General features: G+C 42.3%; 1 protein-coding gene across 4 annotated transcripts in view; it reads right to left on the bottom strand.

Moving 5' to 3' along the window:
• The window catches only part of exoc2 (exocyst complex component 2), a 262605-nt gene that overhangs the window by 18471 nt on the left and 222943 nt on the right, over positions 1–21191 (bottom strand). For all 4 annotated transcript variants that reach the window (XM_080202796.1, XM_080202788.1, XM_080202812.1 and 1 more), the window contains exon 24: positions 387–442. In XM_080202796.1, the coding sequence (XP_080058922.1) occupies positions 387–442 (56 nt within the window). The remainder of the gene's footprint in view (positions 1–386; positions 443–21191) is intronic.

Genomic DNA, 21191 nt, shown 5'->3' with positions numbered 1-21191 from the left:
AGACAAATGGTCTCAACTTTGACTGATAAAAGGTTCAAAGCTCCGGGGTTCATGGTTTTCTTGACAGCACAGAGGAGAAGCAATCAGTTTTGGGTATTGAGAGCTGTCTGATGCTGTCTTACCCTTACCTAAGTCTATCTAATGCCACAGCAGTGATATTTTACTGCTATGGTAATCCAGACACCACAATTCCACAGTCTCTCTCAAAAGAATGTTTTGTGATCTTGAAGAGGAGATGTAATTTATGGTATTGTCTTTACATAATATCATAATAGACATGGTTGTACAAGTTGCTTCTAAACCTACTGTGATGAAGTTAAGAGGCATTTGGACACAAAATAAAAATGTTAACATTGTGAACATGCATATGAGTTTCAAGGTCTTACCTCTGCATGCACAGCAATGATGTTAACTAAAGCTTCTTTTAAGTAAGTTCTGACACCTAAGAAAAAAAAACACACCTGGATAAATTGTCTGAGTCATTGCTAATTATTAATCAACTGAATAAAAACACTACCTTAATCAATGGGTAACACTGCCCTGCTACGAGGACACATATCTTACCTCATTTTCTGTGCTCAAGGGGTGCAGACAGATAGTGTCAGTATTGGGCAGAAACTTTCATTCTTTCTTAGCAAACCACAATAAAATTATACAAATTTGATCTCAGTGGAGATTCTATATCCAGGTTAATATTTTTGACCATGCAATATAGAACCTGTAGCATCTCAATGCAACCATTTCTGATCAGATGGCTAAAAATACAATAACTATTTATTTAGTTGCATCCATGATGCAATAAGTCAGTCTGTAAATTGATGACAATAATTAGCTGAACCACGGCAATTTAAATGCGGCTTTCAGCCAATTTTATCAATGTTGTTCCCAACTATGGATTGAGACACACAAAAGGCAGGAAATGACAGTGTCTATTTCGAAAAAAGTTGAAAATGCTGAAATGATAAGTGTGAAATTAAAACAATAAAAACTGAGAATTAATAGGGTGAAAATGGAAAAAGATACAATAGAAAAAACTTAATCTTTAAAAAAAATTATATATTGGCTTTTACTGTAAAATTACCCAATGACAAGTAATACTGTACTGTAAACTGATTCGGAGGGGGGGTGGGATCCTGAGTAGAGGGGGTGAAAGTGAGGGGGGCATAGAAGGGGACTGCAATGCACGGCATCGTGGGGCTGGGGCGGAGCAGGGTTTGAAATGCGTATACTTTAATGCGAGGAGTATTCGCAATAAAGTGGATGAACTTGCAGCGTGGATCAGTACCTGGGACTTTGATGTTGTGGCCATTTCAGAGACATGGATAGAGCAGGGTCAGGAATGGTTGTTGCAGGTCCCGGGGTTCAAATGCTTTAGTCGGAGTAGAGAAGGAGGTAAAGGGGGGGAAGGGGTAGCATTATTGGTCAAGGACTGTATCACAGTGTCAGAGAGGAAGTTTGATGAGGACTTGTCTGTTGAGGTAGTACGGGTGGAGATTAGAAATAGGAGAGGAGAGGTCACCCTGTTGGGGGTCTTTTATAGACCTCCTAAAAGTTCTAGAGAGGTTGAGGAAAGGATTGCGGAGACGATCCTGGTTAGGAGTGAAAGTAATAGGGTAATTGTTATGGGGGACTTTAACTTTACTAATATTGATTGGAATTGCTATAGCTCTAGCTCGTTAGAGGGGTCAGTTTTTGTACAAAGCGTGCAGGAGGGTTTTTTGAGTCAGTATGTAGATAGGCCAACTAGAGGTGAGGCTATATTGGATTTGGTGCTGAGAAATGAGCCAGACCAGGTGCTAGACTTGGAAGTTGGTGTGCATTTCGGTGATAGTGACCACAATTCGGTTACGTTCACCTTAGTGATGGAAAGGGATAGGCATGAACCTCGGGCCAGTAGTTTTAGCTGGGGGAAGGGTAATTATGAGGCCATTAGGAGAGAATTAGGAAGCATAGGTTGGACTAGGAGATTACAGGGGCTGGGAACGTCTGAAATGTGGAGTTTTTTCAAGGAGCAGCTACTGCGAGTCCGTGATAGGTATGTCCCTGTCAGGCAAGGAGGAATTGGTAGGGCTAGGGAACCGTGGTGCACTAAAAAAGTTGATTCATTGGTTAAAAAGAAAAAGGAGGCTTATGTTCGGATGAGACTTGAGGGCTCGGGTAGTGCACTAGAAAACTTTAGATTGGCTAGGAGGGAGTTGAAGAGCGAGTTAAGAAGGGCTAAAAGAGGACATGAGAAGACTCTGGCTGATAGGATTAAGGAGAATCCTAAGGCGTTCTATAGGTATGTCAAGAATAGAAGGTTGGTTAGGGCAAGATTAGGGCCAGTTATAGACAGCAGAGGGAAGTTATGTGTGGAACCGGAAGAGATTGGAGAGGCATTGAACCAATATTTCTCTTCGGTGTTCACGCAGGGGGACAAGAATATAGCTGAGGAGGACACTGGGTTGCAGGGGAGTAGAATAGACAGTATTACAGTTGATTAAGGCGGATGTGCTGGATATTCTTGAGGGTTTGAAAATAGATAAGTCCCCTGGTCCAGATGGGATTTACCCTAGGATTCTCTGGGAGGCAAGAGAAGTGATTGCAGAGCCTCTGGCTCTGATCTTCAGGTCGTCGTTGGCCTCTGGTATAGTACCGGAAGATTGGAGGTTAGCGAATGTTGTCCCATTGTTTAAGAAGGGGAACAGAGACTTCCCCGGGAATTATAGACCGGTGAGTCTCACTTCTGTTGTGGGCAAGGTTTTAGAAAAAATTATTAGGGATAGGATTTATAGTTATTTGGAGAGTAATGAATTGATTGGAGATAGTCAGCATGGTTTTGTAGCGGGTAGGTCGTGCCTTACTAACCTTATTGAGTTTTTTGAGAAAGTGACCTAAGAGGTGGATGGGGGTAAGGCAGTTGACATGGTATATATGGATTTTAGTAAGGCGTTTGATAAGGTTCACCATGGTAGGCTTCTGCAGAAAATGCAGATGTATGGGATTGAGGGTAATCTAGGAAATTGGATCAAGAATTGGCTAGCAGATAGGAGGCAGAGGGTGGTGGTTGATGGTAAATATTCGTCATGGAGTTCGGTTACGAGTGGTGTGCCTCAGGGATCTGTTTTGGGGCCACTGCTGTTTGTAATTTTTATTAATGATCTGGATGAAGGTATAGTTGGGTGGATTAGTAAATTTGCTGATGACACCAAAGTCGGAGGTGTGGTAGATTGTGAGGAAGGGTGTCATAGTTTGCAGGAAGACTTGGACAGGTTGCAGCGCTGGGCCGAGAGGTGGCGGATCGAGTTTAATGCGGAGAAGTGTGAGGTAATTCACTTTGGTAGGAATAACAGATGTGTTCAGTATAGGGCTAACGGGAGGACTTTGAATAGTGTGGAGGAGCAGAGGGATCTAGGTGTATGTGTACATAGATCCCTGAAAGTTGGGAATCAAGTAGATAGGGTTGTTAAGAAGGCATACGGTGTCTTGGTGTTTATTGGTAGGGGGATTGAATTTAGGAGTCGCAGCGTCATGTTGCAACTGTACACAACTCTGGTGCGGCCGCACTTGGAGTACTGTGTGCAGTTCTGGTCCCCACATTACAGGAAGGATGTGGAGGCTTTGGAGAGGGTGCAGAGGAGGTTTACCAGGATGTTGCCTGGTATGGAGGGGAGGTCCTATGAGGAGAGACTGAGGGATTTGGGGTTGTTTTCGCTGGAAAGAAGGCGGCTAAGAGGGGATCTTATTGAAACATATAAGATGATTAGAGGTTTAGATAGGGTGGACAGTGATAGCCTTTTTCCTCGGATGGAGAAAGCTAGCACGAGGGGGCATGGCTTTAAATTAAGGGGGGGTAGTTATAGGATGGATGTCAGGGGTAGGTTCTTTACCCAGAGGGTGGTGAGGGATTGGAATGCCCTGCCTGCTGCGGATGTAAATGCGCCTAGTTTGGGGGCGTTTAAGAGATCCGTGGATAGGTTTATGGACGAAAAGGGATTGGTTTAGGTTAGTGGGTCATTGTTTTTTAACTGGTTGACGCAACATCGTGGGCCGAAGGGCCTGTTCTGCGCTGTAATGTTCTATGTTCTATGTAACAATTTGCTGAAATTGCTCGACAGACTGGAGGGGCTGATTGTGGACAAGTCCCCAGGACCGGATGGAATGCATCCGAGGGTTCTGAAAGAAATGGCGGAGGTGATAGTGGATGCCTTGGTGGTTATTTTCCAGATGTCGCTGGATTCCGGGGAAGTGCCGGAGGATTGGAAAACGGCTAACGTTACGCAGTTGTTTAAGAAGGGTGCCAGGCAAAAGGCGGGGAATTATAGGCCGGTTAGTTTAACGTCTGTTGTAGGTAAAATGTTAGAATCCGTCATTAAGGAGGAAATTGCGAGGCATCTTGAAGGGAATTGCTTGATAGAGCAGACGCAGCACGGTTTCATTAAAGGGAAGTCGTGTCTGACAAATTTACTGGACTTCTATGAGGATGTGTCTCGGGCGGTGGATAGAGGAGAGCCGGTGGATGTGGTCTTTCTGGATTTTCAGAAGGCGTTTGACAAAGTACCTCACAAGAGGTTATTGCAGAAGGTCGAGGGACATGGAGTTGGGGGTAGGGTGTTAGCGTGGATAGAGGATTGGTTGTCAAATAGGAGGCAGAGAGTGGGGGTCAACGGGTGCTATTCGGATTGGCAGATGGTGACTAGTGGAGTGCCCCAGGGGTCGGTGCTGGGGCCTCAGCTTTTTACCATTTATATAGATGATCTGGAGGAGGGAACCAAGTGTAGGGTGTCAAAATTTGCTGATGACACCAAGATTGGGGGAATGGCAAATTGTGCGGAGGGTGTGGAGAGTCTGCAGAAGGATCTAGCTAGGCTGGGCGAATGGGCCAGGAAATGGCAAATGGAATTTAATGTTGGCAAGTGTGAGGTGGTCCACTTTGGTAGGAAGAATGGTAGGAAGGACTATTACATACGTGGCGAAAAACTGCAGCAGGCGACGGTGCAGAGGGACCTCGGGGTCCTTGTGCATGAGTCGCAAAAACCCAGCTTGCAGGTGCAGCAGGTGGTCAGGAAGGCGAATGGGATTGAATATAAAAGTAGGGAAGTCTTGCTGCAGCTGTATAGGGCATTGGTGAGGCCGCAGCTGGAGTACTGTGTGCAGTTTTGGGCGCCGCACCTGCGCAAAGATATTTTGGCCTTGGAGGGAGTGCAGAGGAGGTTTACTAGGCTGATACCGGAGTTGAGGGGCTTGAGCTATGAGGAGAGGCTGAATAAACTGGGCTTGTACTCGTTAGAGTTTAGAAGAATGAGGGGAGATCTCATTGAGACGTATAAGATGATGAATGGGATGGATAGGATAGAGGTGGAGAGACTCTTCCCGCTCAAAAAAGACAGTAGGACTAGGGGGCACAGCCTCAAGATAAAGGGGGGGCAGTTTAGAACGGAGTTGAGGAGGAACTTCTTCACTCAAAGGGTGGTGAATCTCTGGAATTCTCTGCCCGTTGAAGTGGTGGAGGCTGCCTCGCTAGATATTTTTAAGATGCGGGTTGATGGGTTTTTGATAAGAGAGGGGATTAAGGGTTATGGGGAGAGGGCGGGAAAGTGGAACTGAGCAGCGACAGATCAGCCATGATCTTATTGAATGGCGGGGCAGGCTCGAAGGGCTAGATGGCCTACTCCTGCTCCTATTTCTTATGTTCTTATGTTCTTGTGTTCACTTTATATAGGCATTCTTTTGAAGACAGAGTGTACAACACGCTGAGATTATGACATTTGCAAGACACCTGAAACATTGGTCACTGTCACAAGATCCAATGGTGGGTTTTACATGGTCAAAGGGAAATTAAGAGGTAATTATTAGACTTTGCACATCTAGTAAACTCTTCTCACCAAGAATGTCTTCTAATTGAAGGAGGAAAGAAATCAAGGGAGTATCCCTAAAGTCAGTCATTATACTTTTTTTTATATATTCCTTCACCATTCTTAATTGCCCTATGGAAGGATAATTGAATGAAACTGTGGCAGAATGGGTCACATAGTAACATCATCAAAATAAAGTCTTAAAAGTACACGGGTGGTATATTCTCTGATACATGGGAGTGTGAAAATCTGAAGTAGCAACTTAAGCATCTTCACGTGGAGTTACAGTCTGAATCTGGTACCAGCTTTACTATCTGCATGTCTCTTTGCTTGGAAAAGTTATAATTAATTTCTGTATTTTATTCAATATTGTTATTTATGTCAAGGAGTTACAATCGAAAAGTACTGGGGCTGGCACCAAAAGCTCGCAGGGCTCTCGCACTTCAACACAGAGCAACATTTTTGCTTCATTTAATAGGAAATATAGAGGATAAAAACTGCAATGGCTATCAGTTTCTGTTCCTGTAAGGAATGGCAGTTTCCCATTTCCTTACTGTTATAGTTAACCTGCAGTTCCTATTTCTATCTTTATAAGTGTTTGGCAATAGCTAATTAACAAATAATTCAAGAACTTTTTGTGAACTTAGTTTCTAGATGAAACTAGATATCATTTCTTTGGAATAACTTCTTTTTCAAATATCAGTTAAATTGTAGAAACTCAGTCTATGCTCTAACAATATCAACATTTTATTTAACTTAGCTTTCATTCTCCTAGTGACAACTTTAAATAGATGACATGACCACTGGCTCCTCATTCACTATAAATAGTCTTTCTATAATTACCTATCAAAACTCTTGATTATAAAAAGAAAAGAGTCCTTAGCTTCCTCTGCTCCAGTGGAAATAATCTCAAATCTCTCCCTCTCTATAATGTTGGGTTTGTCATCTCTGGTATAACTCTATTTCTATTTCCTCAATAAAACAAAGGAGGATTTGCACTAATACCCACACCCATTCATCACATTTACAATCATTTTTGGTAAAGAACTTCTTGGGAAACTTCCTGCAAAAACTAACACAAGATAATGATTGGTTCCAAAGTGTTGATTTTGGTGGATCTCAGTCACTTCTATACAAAGAACAAACAAAACAAAGAACAAACTGGAAGAGTTCAGGTACAGACTCTGAAGTTCTTAAAGCCACAGTTAATTATGACATTACCATCGTTTTAACCCACTAGCGCAGCTTTTGGGATGGTACATTCTGGATTTTTGTTCTTGAACAGTTTGTTAATTATCTGTTACTGCTGCAAATATTTCTAAAGAATCTAACCAACCTTAGCAAGATAAACTTCTAAACAAATCACCACTCATATAGTCTTCCAGCTCAGTCACATTTACAGCTGTCTAATTTTTCCAGAATTCTGGCCTCTCTTTCCTCTCCAGTTCTCCTATTTGTTATTTCAGTGATACCTCGCACTCTTGGATTACGATGGTTTCCCTGGAATGGGCCAGTTAGCAGGCTTTTAATTTTTCAGTCAGAGATGCCCTCTTTCGGATTAATAATAAATTGAGGCTCTGTCTGCACACTTTCAAAAGATCCCTCAAACATCACCACTAAAATAGATTCCATCATAATTTAGCTTATTACCCTTTGTGGGATCTTATTATTCTGTGTAAAGTAATTCACTGAAAAATACTTTGGGATGTCCTGACGTCATGACCGACACTTAGAAATATATGATGTTAGTTAGATGCTTTCTTTCTTCCACAGCAGGGTTTTGATCCATTTCAGATCTCACTAAGAGAAACGAAGCAGGAATACAGTGATGGAAGTATGAAACTTTCTAGGACAAATTGCAGACCGCAAGTCAACGATGCATTATTTATAATTCAGAATTTGGATAGGATTACAGTAAAATTACAAAAACTGCTGACCAGAAAAATTGAAAACACAGAAAGTCCCTGGCATCAGTTTATTTTTTGACACACTGAAGTATTAAGTAATTTCCTCAAAACAGTATTTACTATCCAGTATGATTTTCTTCAGTGTTATTCAATCCCAGACTGTGAAGTTTATACAATGAAAACTTACAAATAGGAGCAAAGAGCTTGGATGCGAAGGAGACATTTGGAAGCAGGTCACTATGGCCAAAGAGATGTGTTTTTGAGGCAGAAAAGGAGGTGGAGAAGCAAAGGAATTTAGCAAGGGGTTTCGAGAGTGTGTGGTCTAAGGTGTTGGATTGAATTGATTCATTATTGTCACATGTATTGGGATAGAGTGAAAAATATCATTTCTTGCAAGTATAAAAGACAAAACATGCAATTCATAGAGTACATGGGGAGAAGTAAAGGAGGGGGTGCGGAATATAGTGCTATAATTACTGATACAGTGTAGAGAAAGATCTGCTTAATACAGGACCATTTAAAGTCCGATGGCAGCAAGGAAGAATCTGTTCTTGAGTCGGTTGGTATGTGACCTCAGACTTCTGTACTTTTTTTCCCGATGGAAGAAGATGGGAGACAGTATATCCAAGGTGCATGGGTCTTTAATCATGCTGGCCGTTTTTCCAAGGCAACTGGAAGTGTAGACAGAGTCAATGGATGGGAGGCTGGTTTGCATGATGGACTGGGCTACATTCGCTACTCTTTGTAGTTTTTTTGTAGTCTTGGTCAGAGCAGGAGCCATACCAAGCTGTGATGCACCTAGAAAGAGTGCTTTTTACGGTGCATCTATACAAGATGAGAGAGTTATAGTGGACCTGCCAAATTTCCTTAGCTTTCTTAGTGTAGAAGCATTGGTAAGCTTTCTTGACTATAACATTGGCGTGGAGGGACTAGGACAGATTGTCAGTGATCTGAGCACCGAGAAACTCGAAGCTCTCGACCACTTCCACTTCATCACCTTTAATGTAGACAGTGGCATATCCTCCACTATGTTTCCTGAAATCAATGACCATCTCCTTTGTTTTACAGACATGTTGAAGATGTTGAAGGCTTGACCACCAATGGTGGGACAAAAGGGAGCAGGATATATATATATAAAATGTATAAAAAGAGGCTGGCTAGGGTGAACGTTGGTCCCTTAGAGGATGAGAAGGGGGACTTAGTGGTAGGGGATGGGGAAATGGCTGAGGTCTTGAATAACTTTTTTGTTTCGGTCTTCACGGAGGAGGACATGAATAATTTGCCGGATGTTAGAGATGGAAAGGTGGTAGGACTGGAGGGTCTCAATGACATTACTGTTACTAGAGAGGTGGTCTGGAGGGGCTGATTGTGGACAAGTCCCCAGGACCGGATGAAATGCATCCGAGGGTCCTGAAAGAAATGGCGGAGGTGATAGTGGATGCTTTGGTGGTTATTTTCCAGATGTCGCTGGATTCCGGGGAACTGCCGGAAGATTGGAAAACGGCTAATGTTACGCAGTTGTTTAAGAAGGGTGCCAGGCAAAAGGCGGGGAATTATAGGCCTGTTAGTTTAACGTCTGTTGTAGGTAAAATGTTAGAATCCATCATCAAGGAGGAAATAGCGAGGCATCTTGAGGGGAACTGCTTGATAGAGCAGACGCAGCACGGTTTCCTTAAAGGGAAGTCGTGTCTGACAAATTTACTGGAGTTCTACGAGGATGTGTCTAGGGCGGTGGATAGAGGAGAGCCGGTGGATGTGGTCTTTCTGGATTTTCAGAAGGTGTTTGACAAGGTACCTCACAAGAGGTTATTGCAGAAGGTCAGGGGGCATGGAGTTGGGGGTAGGGTGTTAGCGTGGAAAGAGGACTGGTTGTCAAATAGGAGGCAGAGAGTGGGGGTCAATGGGTGCTATTCGGATTGGCGGATGGTGACTAGGGGAGTGCCCCAGGGTTCGGTGCTGGGGCCTCAGCTATTTACCATTTATATAGATGATCTGGAGGAGGGAACCGAGTGTAGGGTGTCGAAATTTGCTGATGACACCAAAATTGGTGGAAAGGCAAATTGTGCAGAGGGTGGGGAGAGTCTACAGAAGGATCTAGATAGGCTGGGCGAATGGGCCAGGAAATGGCAAATGGAATTTAATGTTGGCAAGTGTGAGGTGGTCCACTTTGGTAGGAATAATGGTAGGAAGGATTATTACTTACGTGGAGAAAAACTGCAGCAGGCGACGGTGCAGAGGGACCTCGGGGTCCTTGTGCATGAGTCGCAAAAACCCAGCTTGCAGGTGCAGCAGGTGGTCAGGAAGGCGAATGGGATGCTGGCCTTCATCACGAGGGGGATTGAATATAAAAGTAGGGAGGTCTTGCTGCGGCTGTATAGGGCATTGGTGAGACCGCAGCTGGAGTACTGTGTGCAGTTTTGGGCGCCGTATTTACGCAAGGATATTTTGGCCTTGGAGGGAGTGCAGAGGAGGTTTACTAGGCTGATGCCGGAGTTGAGGGGGTTGAGCTATGAGGAGAGGCTGAATAAATTAGGCTTGTACTCGTTAGAGTTTAGAAGAATGAGGGGAGATCTCATTGAGACGTATAAGATGATGAATGGGATGGATAGGATAGAGGTGGAGAGACTCTTCCCACTCAGAAAGGACAGTAGGACTAGGGGGCACAGCCTCAAGATAAAGGGGGGGCGGTTTAGAACGGAGTTGAGGAGGAACTTCTTCACTCAAAGGGTGGTGAATCTCTGGAATTCTCTGCCCGTTGAAGTGGTGGAGGCTACCTCGCTAAATATTTTTAAGACGCGGGTTGATGGGTTTTTGATAAGCGAGGGGATTAAGGGTTATGGGGAGAGGGCGGGAATGTGGAGCTGAGCCAAGACAGATCAGCCATGATCTTATTGAATGGCGGGGCAGGCTCGAAGGGCTAGTTGGCCTACTCCTGCTCCTATTTCTTATGTTCTTATGTTCTTGGCTACACAGGACACCACAGTTGGAAGATTGCAGAGATTGATCCTCCCCCCTCTAAGAACTAACACCGAAACACCCAAAAAGGGGTACCTCGTCCTATAATCTGTAATAAATGTGTTAAGTGGTGTGACCTGCGCTTTAGCAACTTCTAGTGGTTAAATATAAAATAAATCCCTGACACTCTCTCTAAAAGCAACATGTAACAATTTATTTATCTAACAGCAAACAAATTAAACTATTAATATACCGAATAAATTCCATTAACTATTCCTGAATAAAAAATGGTATGCTGTTCAATAAATACAATTCCCACTCATTAACAAAAAGAGTTTAGTCACTCTCTAAATTACAACCAGGTTTTGTCTCTTCTGGAATATTCTGGGCTTTCTCTGTTGATTCTTCTGTCTGGAACCTCTTTTTCTTTGGTACCTTTGCTATCTAGATGGTGTTTTTTCTAAGATATAGATGAAGCTATGAGAGCCAGCAATTCTCTCTCTCTCTCTCTCACAGAGATCTGAGAGCTGATAGCTCTTGCAGGTGGCAGTTGCTCTCTCATCTTTGTCCCACTGTCTCCTTTTATACCCATCATGACATATCAATATTTCCTATAAATAGGATTGGTTCTAGGTTGTCAAAACCATCAGATTTAAATTTAATTGGTTTTTGGTATCTAAGTGCCTGATTCAAATTATTGGTTAAATTCAAAAGCCTGTTTCTTGGTGAAAATCACTGCTTGGCCTTTCGATACTAATGTTTCAGTTTAGGTTCTCTATGTATGTGCATTTTAAATGCCTTAGAACAGAAATAGCACCACTTTTTAAGGGGACCACGCAAAGCTCCCCACCAACTAACATTTTACACTTTTACAAACACCAAATTCTAACTTCCTATCTTCCAATCTACAATTGTTCTACCTAACTACGCAATGGGAGAGGTTTGCCATTAAGCACAGAGATAAATTTTAAATTGGAGACAATTGTGACCAGCTAACTCTCCTTCCCTCTCACGTTAGCTGATATTGTTAATGGCTCTCTCTTCTCAGGTTCTCTATGATTGTCCTCTCCTCAAAAGTAGCAACCCTTGAACCCTTGTCAAAAGTTGCCCCACATCTTCAATCTTCTATCCCTCCCCAAAGCCCCTGAACATGTTGTTACTTCCCAGATATACGTCCATTTTTCCTGGAACCCCTGTTTGAGTCCCTTCAGTCAGTTTTCTATCTTTGCCATAGTAGAAAAATTGCTCTCACCAAATGACATGCTATGACAATGGTAAAACATCCCTCCTCAACCTGTCAGCTCCCTTTGATATGATTAGCCACACATTCTCCTGAACAGCCTCTCCACTGTTACCCAGCTGGGTGGAACTGCAGTTGTCTGGTCCCAACTTTATGCATATAAGCATAGCCAAAGAATTACCATCAACAGCTTCTCTTCTCACTCCCACACCATTACCTCTCGCGTCCCCCAAGGATCAGCCTAGGTCCCTCACGTTTCTCATTCTTGGCCACATTATCTGAAAACACAGTTTCAAGTTTCACATGTATGCTGACCAACCACTTCATTGTATATGAATTATCAGTTTGCTTGACCAACATGCAATACTGGAAGAGCGGAAATACCCTGATATTGAGAAGATTGAAGCTACATCTTCAGCCCCCACCAAAAATTTCATTTGTTAGTTACAGACTCCATACCTGGCAACCAGCCTAGGCTGAACCAGATTGTTTGCAACCTTGGTGTGTTATTTGATCACTGGATCCAGGGAAAGAAACAATTTAATTTTTGGATTATCATCCTTGATTTCAGATCTCTGCAGAGCCTGTCTCTCGCTGTTGCTGTAATCTCCTCTAGCTTTATAAATATCTGAAATATCCATGCTCTTGCAATTCTGGTACCATGTACATCCCCGATTTTATTCACTCCACCGCTGACGTCCATACTTTCAGCTGCCAAAGTCCCAAATTTTGAAATTCCCTACTTAAACCTTGCTTGTCTCCCTATTGCTTTTCTCATCCAGGCATTCCTTAAAACTTGCCTCTTTAACTAAACCTTTGGTCATCTGCCCTACTATTGTGGCTTGGTGTCAAATTCTGTGAATTTTTCTGTAGAACAATTTGATAGCCAGGTGACGAAGGAAGAATCCAAAGCCAGCAGTTACTGACTCCATTCAACTTACACATCAGTAAGTATCTCTTTATATGTGCTCAGCTAACCATCCAACTAATGCCTTCCAACAGTATGTGTTTAACCCTAACTGACACAATTAGCAAAAGGTGCTATAAAAATACAAGTTATTATTATTTCATTGCCTTTTCCAGATTGCAACAGCTTCCTAATGAAGTGATTTAAATTAAATAAATTAAGAAATCCAGAACAAAATACTAATCTCATTAGTGATGATGATAAAACTGCTGGATTGTCATCAAGGAAAAAAAGTCTTGTTCACTAATGTCCTTTAGTGGAAGAAATCTGCCGTTCTTACCCAATCTGGTTTTCATGTGACTCTAGCCCCCAGCAAAGTGGTTTGCTCTTAATTGCCTCTGAGATGCCATGTGAGTCACTCAGTTCTGTCTCAAAAGATGATGATTCTCAAGGGCGATTAGGGCAAGAAATGTAGGCCTAACAAGCAATACCCTCCTCACAAAAACAAATAAGAAAAATTCCTCATCTCATCTTTGACTCTTTTGTCAATTATCTTAAATCTGTGACCTGTTTACTGACTTTGCTGTCACTTGAAACAACTACTCTTTATTTACTCTAAAAAAACTTTCATGATTTTTAATGCTTCTATTAAATCTTCCCTTAACCTTCTCTACTCTAAGAAAATCAGTTTCAAATTCCACATCCCTCGTATCATTCAAGCAAATCTTTTCTGCATCCTTTCTTAGCTCTGGATATGTCTTTGTCCAAAATGCCAAGGATCTCATAAGCTTTCCAAAAAAGAAAAAAAATAGGCTTCTCAACTTACTGTGGATTCTGGAATCTGAAAGGAAAACAGAAAATGCTGGGGAAACTCAGCAGGTCTGACAGCATCTGTGGAAAGAGAAAAGAGCCAACGTTTCGAGTTTGGACGACCAGACTCAAAACTTGGCTCTATTCTCTCGCCAGAGATGCATCGGATCTGCTGAGCTTCCCCAGCATTTTTTGTTTAGGCTTCTCATAGTATAATTTAACTTCAATTAGTTAATGACTTTGGAATTGAAAACCATTTTCAAAAATAGTGACCATGAAACTATCATAAAAACCCATCTAGTTCACTAATGTCCTTTAGAGAAGGAAATATGCCACCCTTACCTGGTCTGGCCTGTTTGCAACTCCAGACCCACAGCAATACAGTTAACTCTTAAGTGACCACTGAAACAGCCTATCAAGCTACTCTGTTCAAGGGCAATTAGGGATGAGGAACAAATGTTTGCCTAGTCAATCCCATCCAATGAAAGAATAAATTAAGTATCATTTGATTTACAATGCCTCTCCTCATTCTTCTTATCAAAATGCATCATTTCTTTTGCCATGCACCTGCCTATTTCAGCTATCTGGTCACATTAACCTGAAAATCTGTTACAATACTCCTCTCTATAATACTTCGAAGGAAGGTACTCCATAAGTAGATGAAGAAACCAAGGTATAATTTGGTGATATGTGACATAGTGTTCAATAGTCAAATGTATTTTTTATTTGAAACTGTGGGTTCAGTATGTAGATTAACTGCACATTCAGTATTACAAAATAAAGCTCATTTCTTCTAAACCCTGTCTACAAATTCTCCTAAAGGCCAGGAAATGCTGTATTAAACACAAGATCAAATCTGTGCTTTCATTTGTTTGGTTCCACAGTCTAAGAGAAGCATGTTGACTGTGTTTAAGGTCATAGGCCCAGCCTTGCAGTCGGGCAGCACAGGTACATAGTGGTTAGCACTGCTGCCTCATAGTACCAGGGACCCTGGTTCAATTCTGGCCTTGGATGACTGTGGAAATTGCACGTTCTCACCCTGTTTCCCCTCTGGACGCTCTGGTTTTCTCCCACAGTCCAAAGATGTGCAAGCTAGGTAGACTGGCCAAGTTAACAACCTCCTTAGTGTCCAAAGATGTGTAAGTTAGGTGAGTTAGCCATGTAAATGGGTTACAGGGATAGACGGGGTGTGGGCCTGAGTAAGATGCCCTGTCGGAGAGTCGGTGCAGAATCGATGTGTCAGATGGCTACTTTCTGCACTGTAGGGAAACTATGGTTGCAATGATGGCAAAACCATCATCATTAACAGTCAACAATCCTTCAAAATTGACAGAAACTTCTGAAGTCTGCACATGCACAGTTAAGTGTAGAAATCTAGAAGTTGTTGACCACGATTTTCCCAAATTGGGACTGAAGTGCCCACGCTAGTAGGAAACTTTGCAGATTTCCCGCTGACACTAGCAACATCTATCAGGTAGGATTTTCTATGCACAGTGAACCAACAGCCAGCCAGCCCCACTGTTCTGAGAGCATCATTTTTAAATGGTGACCCAATATCTGTACTCAGAGACAGGGCCCTCTCCCACAAAAATATTGTGGGTCCAACAGAGATCAGGGGAACACCACCAATCCCTCACCAAAGCAGAGCATCCTCACACCCCCTCCCCCTGAACCATAAGTAACAGGTTATCCTCCCCCACACACACCAATTGAAGTCTTCTGAAAGACAGGAGATGTCAATTTCATGGGGAAGGGGTGTATTCAGTCCACAAGCTGTGCCCTCAGCCCCAATGTATGCAGACAGCTTTGATATGAAGTCTCTGAAGCTTCCCAGCAAGGTGAAATCGTTCAAACCCTCTTTCCTGCACTTGAAACCTTTGACCTGTAACAAATTCAATGTGCAATGCCTCCTAAAAGATTCTGTTGCCATCTCAACTGATTTCTATCATCCTCCAGCCATCTGTGTTTACTTTTATTTCCCTTCACGGTTGAATGCACATCAAGTACCCCGTTGATCCTGACTGCAATGTTGAGAAAGTCTAAGCCTGACTAACGGCCTGTGGTTTCACTTTCTCTTTTGAAAACCACTATTCATTATATTTAAAGTAGTGAATTTGAATATGAATTGGGTTCTCACCCACTGTGGACAGGAACACAATCAGGACAGCCAGGAGCATTGCGGGCACTGTAATAACTCCACAGAGACAAGAGTCCCATCACCAAGTTACTTTATTTACACCATACGTCTGTACACAGCCAGCTCTCCAGTTGCTTCTTGCTGAATGCAGGCTGGGAGTCTGACACACCTACTTTAAATAGGCAGCATGAGGCTCCCTGATTTAACCATCAATTAGGACTCCTCAGATAGTTCATAGCCTAGCAAGCCAACCTCATCAGCCTGGCTGAAGTCATCACAGACACCAATCCCACCTGATTCTCCAGGCCATCGTAGCTAGTGAGCCTGGAGAATCCCCCCTGTTGTTACTGATTATATGCTTCTCTTTGGATCACACTGTTGAAATTCTTGCAGACTGCAGTCAAGTTGGAGTCACTGTACTGATGAAAACTTAATGTCATAATATTGCTGTTGAAAAAAAAGTACTTAGTTTATGCTTTGTTAATACTATGCTTCTATAAACCCATTTACATTGTAAGTCATAACTACAGGAGAACTTCCCTTGCCCTGGATTAGCAGTTTAACATTTTTCCAATGTCATTTTTTTCCACTCTGATAAGAAAATTTGAGTTTATTTTTAAGCTTTTTTTTATGATATTTCAATTTCCAACATATATTCTCCAATCATTTATTTCACTCTAAGATTTATTAAAAGGTGCATGAAAATCAGCGCATTTTACTTTCTGATTTGCAGTCTGTGAGAATATTTCTGTGTAATTGGTTGCTTTTCCTGCTTAATGAAATCACTGCTATTATGATACAATTGACTTGCGCATCAGATTCAAGCTGAGAGAAAGAGTTTAATTTATTAGTCACAAGTAGGCTTACATTAACACTGCAATGAAGTTACTATGAAATTCCCTTAGTCGCCACACTCCGGTGCTGTTTGGGTCAATGCATCTAACCAGCACATCTTTTAGACTGTGGGACGAAACCAGAGCACCCGGGGGAAACCCATGCAGACCCAGGGAGAACCTGCAAATTCCACACAGACAGTGACCAAACTGGGATTTGAACCTGGGTCCCTGATGCTGTGAGGCAGCAGTGCTAACCACTGTGGCACCATGCTGCCCCAGGAAAACCCACAACATAAAAAATCGTCCATACCTTTGTGGGCAGCTTTCTTCAAGGAAAGCAGTGAATGCTTCTGCCTTGCTGCTGACCATGAAGACTGAGCCACTGTCATGGCTAGGATCACAAATTTTTCACTTGGAAAATTGCAAAGCAAACTTCAATCTCATGACATTAATACAGCACATCAATACATCAATGTACGTTCCTTACTTTATCTAATTCACCCACTCTTAAATGTGTTTGCTCGTGGTGATTGAATTTTAATTTGAAATCCAATGGAATCAGAATTGTTATGTAAATATTTTCCATTTCCACATGCTTCTAGTTATCCACATGACATGTGTCTTCACCATCAGTGACTAATCAATGCTTTTATAAATGCGGCTCAATCTAGTTAGCTAGTTGTTCAATAAACTGCTAAAACTTCAATGCACAAATGTTAAACTAATTGACCAATGGTCAATATTATTGACTCTTTCAATAATATTGGTCTATAACTTCTGAGCTCCAACGCAGTGTATCTTCGGGGTACCCTAATGATAGGCTAGGGAAATTCCTCCCCTCCCACTCCAGAATTGAGCAGCACGGTAGCACAGTGGTTAGTGTTGCTGCTTCAAAGCTCCAACGACCTGGGTTCGATTCCTGGCTTCGGTCACTGTCTGTGTGGAGTTTGCACCTTCTCCTCGTGTCTGCATGGGTTTCCTCCAGGTGCTCCGATTTCCTCTTACAGTCCAAAGTCTGCAGGTTTGGTTGATTGGCCATGCTAAAATTGCTCCTTAGTGTCCTGAGATGTGTAGGTTAGAGGGATTAGCGGGTAAATGGGTAGGGATATGGGGGTAGGGCCTGGGTGGGATTGTGGTCGATGCAGACTTGATGGGCCAGATGGCCTCTTTCTCCACTGTAAGGTTTCCATGATTCTATGATTCTAATTTCTGAGGTAAGAATTGCACAGCAATTGTCCAGGAACTTCAAATTTTTCGATAGGCCAACTGCCCTGTGCTGGGGACCATTCGAAAACCTACTACCCTCTCCACCCCCTCACCTGACCCCACTCCACACCTCCCCCGCCTCCCCACAACCAACCACCCCCACCACAGGACCCTTGACTAGCTTTACCCTCTCACTGCACACCTCTGACTCCCATGGGATCCCCCAACTACCCCGACTCTATCTGCCCTGACCATGCAGCCTCATCTGCTTCCTCTATCCTGGGCAATCTACTCCCCCTCCCCCACCACATTAAAACTGTGCTTTAAACTGTTGGGTGCAATTACATTGAAATTAGTTACCTTGTTTACTTTCCAAGAAAGAAAATTGTACGGAGATCAAGGATAATGTTTAAAAGTGTGAAGAAAAATAAAGCAAAGAGGTAGATTTTACACAGAATGGAACAAGCTTATAGGCTGCATTGAACAGAATGTTCTGAATGAGCATCACTCCCCCAACAAGTGCTGGTGAAGGGACAATCCAGAATTTAGTGATACTTATGCAATTTATTCCTCGCAGCCCATTCAAAGTTGACAGAAACCCACGAAGCAGGTTGGTTCCTGTTCTCTCAATCCAGTTTAGTACCTGGTTCAAGAAAAGGAAGGGAAAAAAAGGACCAAAAATAGCCTAAAATACAGTGTGCGCACCCTCAATAATAACAAAAGATTTAAAATAAAAATGTCACCATTGCTTATCTGCTGTGAGAGAAGTTGATACAAAAAGTCTGACATTTTACTATGTAGGCACGAGAGAAAGTATCCCCACCCACACACAAGCAAAAAAAAAGCTTAGTAACACACTATCTTTTATATCACATGTGTGCAGCAAACGAGTCAAGCCTTTGCCTGGAAATTCCCTTTGGACATAATAATACCCGTGTTAAAGATCACAAACCCAATGAATAAACCAAGTCAATCTGAAGCCTGCCCTAACTTCTACATTTACAGTAACAAGGGGTCATAACACCCCACAACATCCAGTAACACACTAACCCACTGCCTCAACAAAAGATGAAATGTAAAGAAAGCATGATAATATGATTAATACATGAAACTTACATGGGGTGTCAAAGGACTTTTAAGTGAAGGATATGAAAGAAAAAGGTGCTCAGGCAAGTGGACTGATTGCTATCAGTTAAAAGCTAACAAGATACATCATCAGTCAGTGAAGAAAGGCTATCGTTTAAAAAAATCTTCCTGACTTTTTGAGTATAAAGCACAGTATTCATAGAATCAGAAGCAGCTACAGACGTGCTTTTCAACTTGGAACCGGTGATCTCTCTGTGGGAGTTTAGAGAGGTTCCTGAGGTTCTGCAAGTATTTAAAAATAAGGCTCCAATTAATTCTCCCCACTTTCAAGCAACTTGACTCGATTTACACTCCTACACTACACTCCAGTTGCTGCTACCGTTCACTTTGTGGCCACGCAACTGGTTGGATCAGGTGGCTGTCATCTGTACATAGCGGAAACATTAGTAATTTGAATCAATGGAGATTCCTCTTTAAAAGATACCATACCGCCCTGATATAAACTCTGAAAAATCACTGAGGTCGCTGACATGGATGCTGAGGATTTCATTATGAAACAATAGATGACAAAAGAAAATAACCAAATAAACTAAATTTCCTGGCTTACTGACAAATAAGTAGGACATGTTGGTGGAATGGAATTATAAGTGCCAGCTTTACTTAGTTTGCAGCACTCTGGTTTTAGAAATTGGAAAATTGTTTGCTCAAGTCTCACACTCTAGGATCTGAACACATACCCAAGTTAACACATTAGTGCAGTATTGAGGGAATACTCCATGTTGGAGATAAAGTATTTCTGATTAAATATTAAATAGCAGCCAGGCCTACATACCAACTTGGTCAATAAAATATTCCACGGCACTTTAAAAAGAGTAGGAAGCTCTCCAAGAATCCTGAACTGCTTCTCTCCTGAATTATCATCATCAAAAAACAGGTCATCTTTGACAATGAGAACAAAGATCTTTATTGACTTCAATCAGTGGAGTGATTGAAGGGGTCATCAACAGTGCTATCAAGTGACACTTGCTCAGCAATAACTGACACTCAGTTTGGATTCCGCCAGGGCCATTCAGTTCCTACAAATCTACAAAGCACAATTGTGATGAAATACTCACTACTTAGTTGAATGAATGCAGTTCGAACGACACTCGAGAAGCTCATACCATCCAGGATAAAGCAGTCCGCTTGATTGGCAGCCCATCTGCAACCATTCATTTCCTCCACCACCCACACAGTGTGGCAGCAATGTGTACCATTAACAAAATGAACTGCAGGAACTCACCAAGGCTCCTGAGGCAGCACCTTCCAAAACTACGACCACTACCAGCTAAAGGGACAAGCGCAGCAAATACAACCACCACTTGGATATTTCCTTCAAAGCCACTCACCATCCTGACTTGAAATTATATTCACTGTCACTGGTCAAAATCCTGGATTTCTCTCTCTCTACCACCACTGCGAGTGTACCTACATCACCTGGACTACAGCAATTCAAGAAGACAGCTCACTATCACCTTCTAAACGGCAATTAAGAATGGTCAATAAATGGTGACCTTGCCAGCAACACCCACATCCCAAGAATGACTTTTAAGAAAGACCCAATGTATCCTAGTGACATGCATAAGCGCATTACTCAATGTGCAGAATAGTGAACAGAGTCTTGACACATTTAAAATAATTATCATGTTTACCTACACAACAGTCATCACAGTCTAAGTGAAGCATGAAAAGCAATTCACTGTGATAAGCCATTCTATAACTGCATGGACTTACTTCTATTATCTTATTTTACTGTAAATAATCTGCTATAATTGCATTTGCAGATCTATATGAAATCCAAAATTCAGAAGCATGAAAAACAAAGTATTTGGTATGCAGAGTCTGCACCAACATCTGTAGCCACAGATGTTCCTAGTGTAAATACACCACTGATAGACCAGTTTAACCACTGATGACAAAAGCTAGCCATGCCAAATTTTTAAAAAACTTTTTGGAATAACCCTACTCCTGGTTCTCATAGAATCTCAACAGTGCAGAAAGAGGCCATTCAGCTTGTTGAATCTGCACCGATAACAATTCCACCCAGGCCCTATTTCTGTAGCCCCCATATTTACTCCACTAATCCCTCTAATCTATGCATCCCAGGACACTAAGGGGAAATTTACCACGGCCAATGAACCTAACCCATACATCTTTGGACTGTGGGAGGAAACTGAAGCACACAAACGCACGTAGATGTGGGAGAACATGCAAATTCCACACAGTCACCCAAG

The sequence above is a fragment of the Carcharhinus amblyrhynchos genome, chromosome 2, assembly GCF_965287045.1.
Source record: "Carcharhinus amblyrhynchos chromosome 2, sCarAmb.v2.hapA, whole genome shotgun sequence".
Classification (NCBI taxonomy): domain Eukaryota; kingdom Metazoa; phylum Chordata; class Chondrichthyes; order Carcharhiniformes; family Carcharhinidae; genus Carcharhinus; species Carcharhinus amblyrhynchos.
Note: the sequence above shows the minus strand (reverse complement) of the source record. Positions and strands in the feature narration are given on the sequence as shown.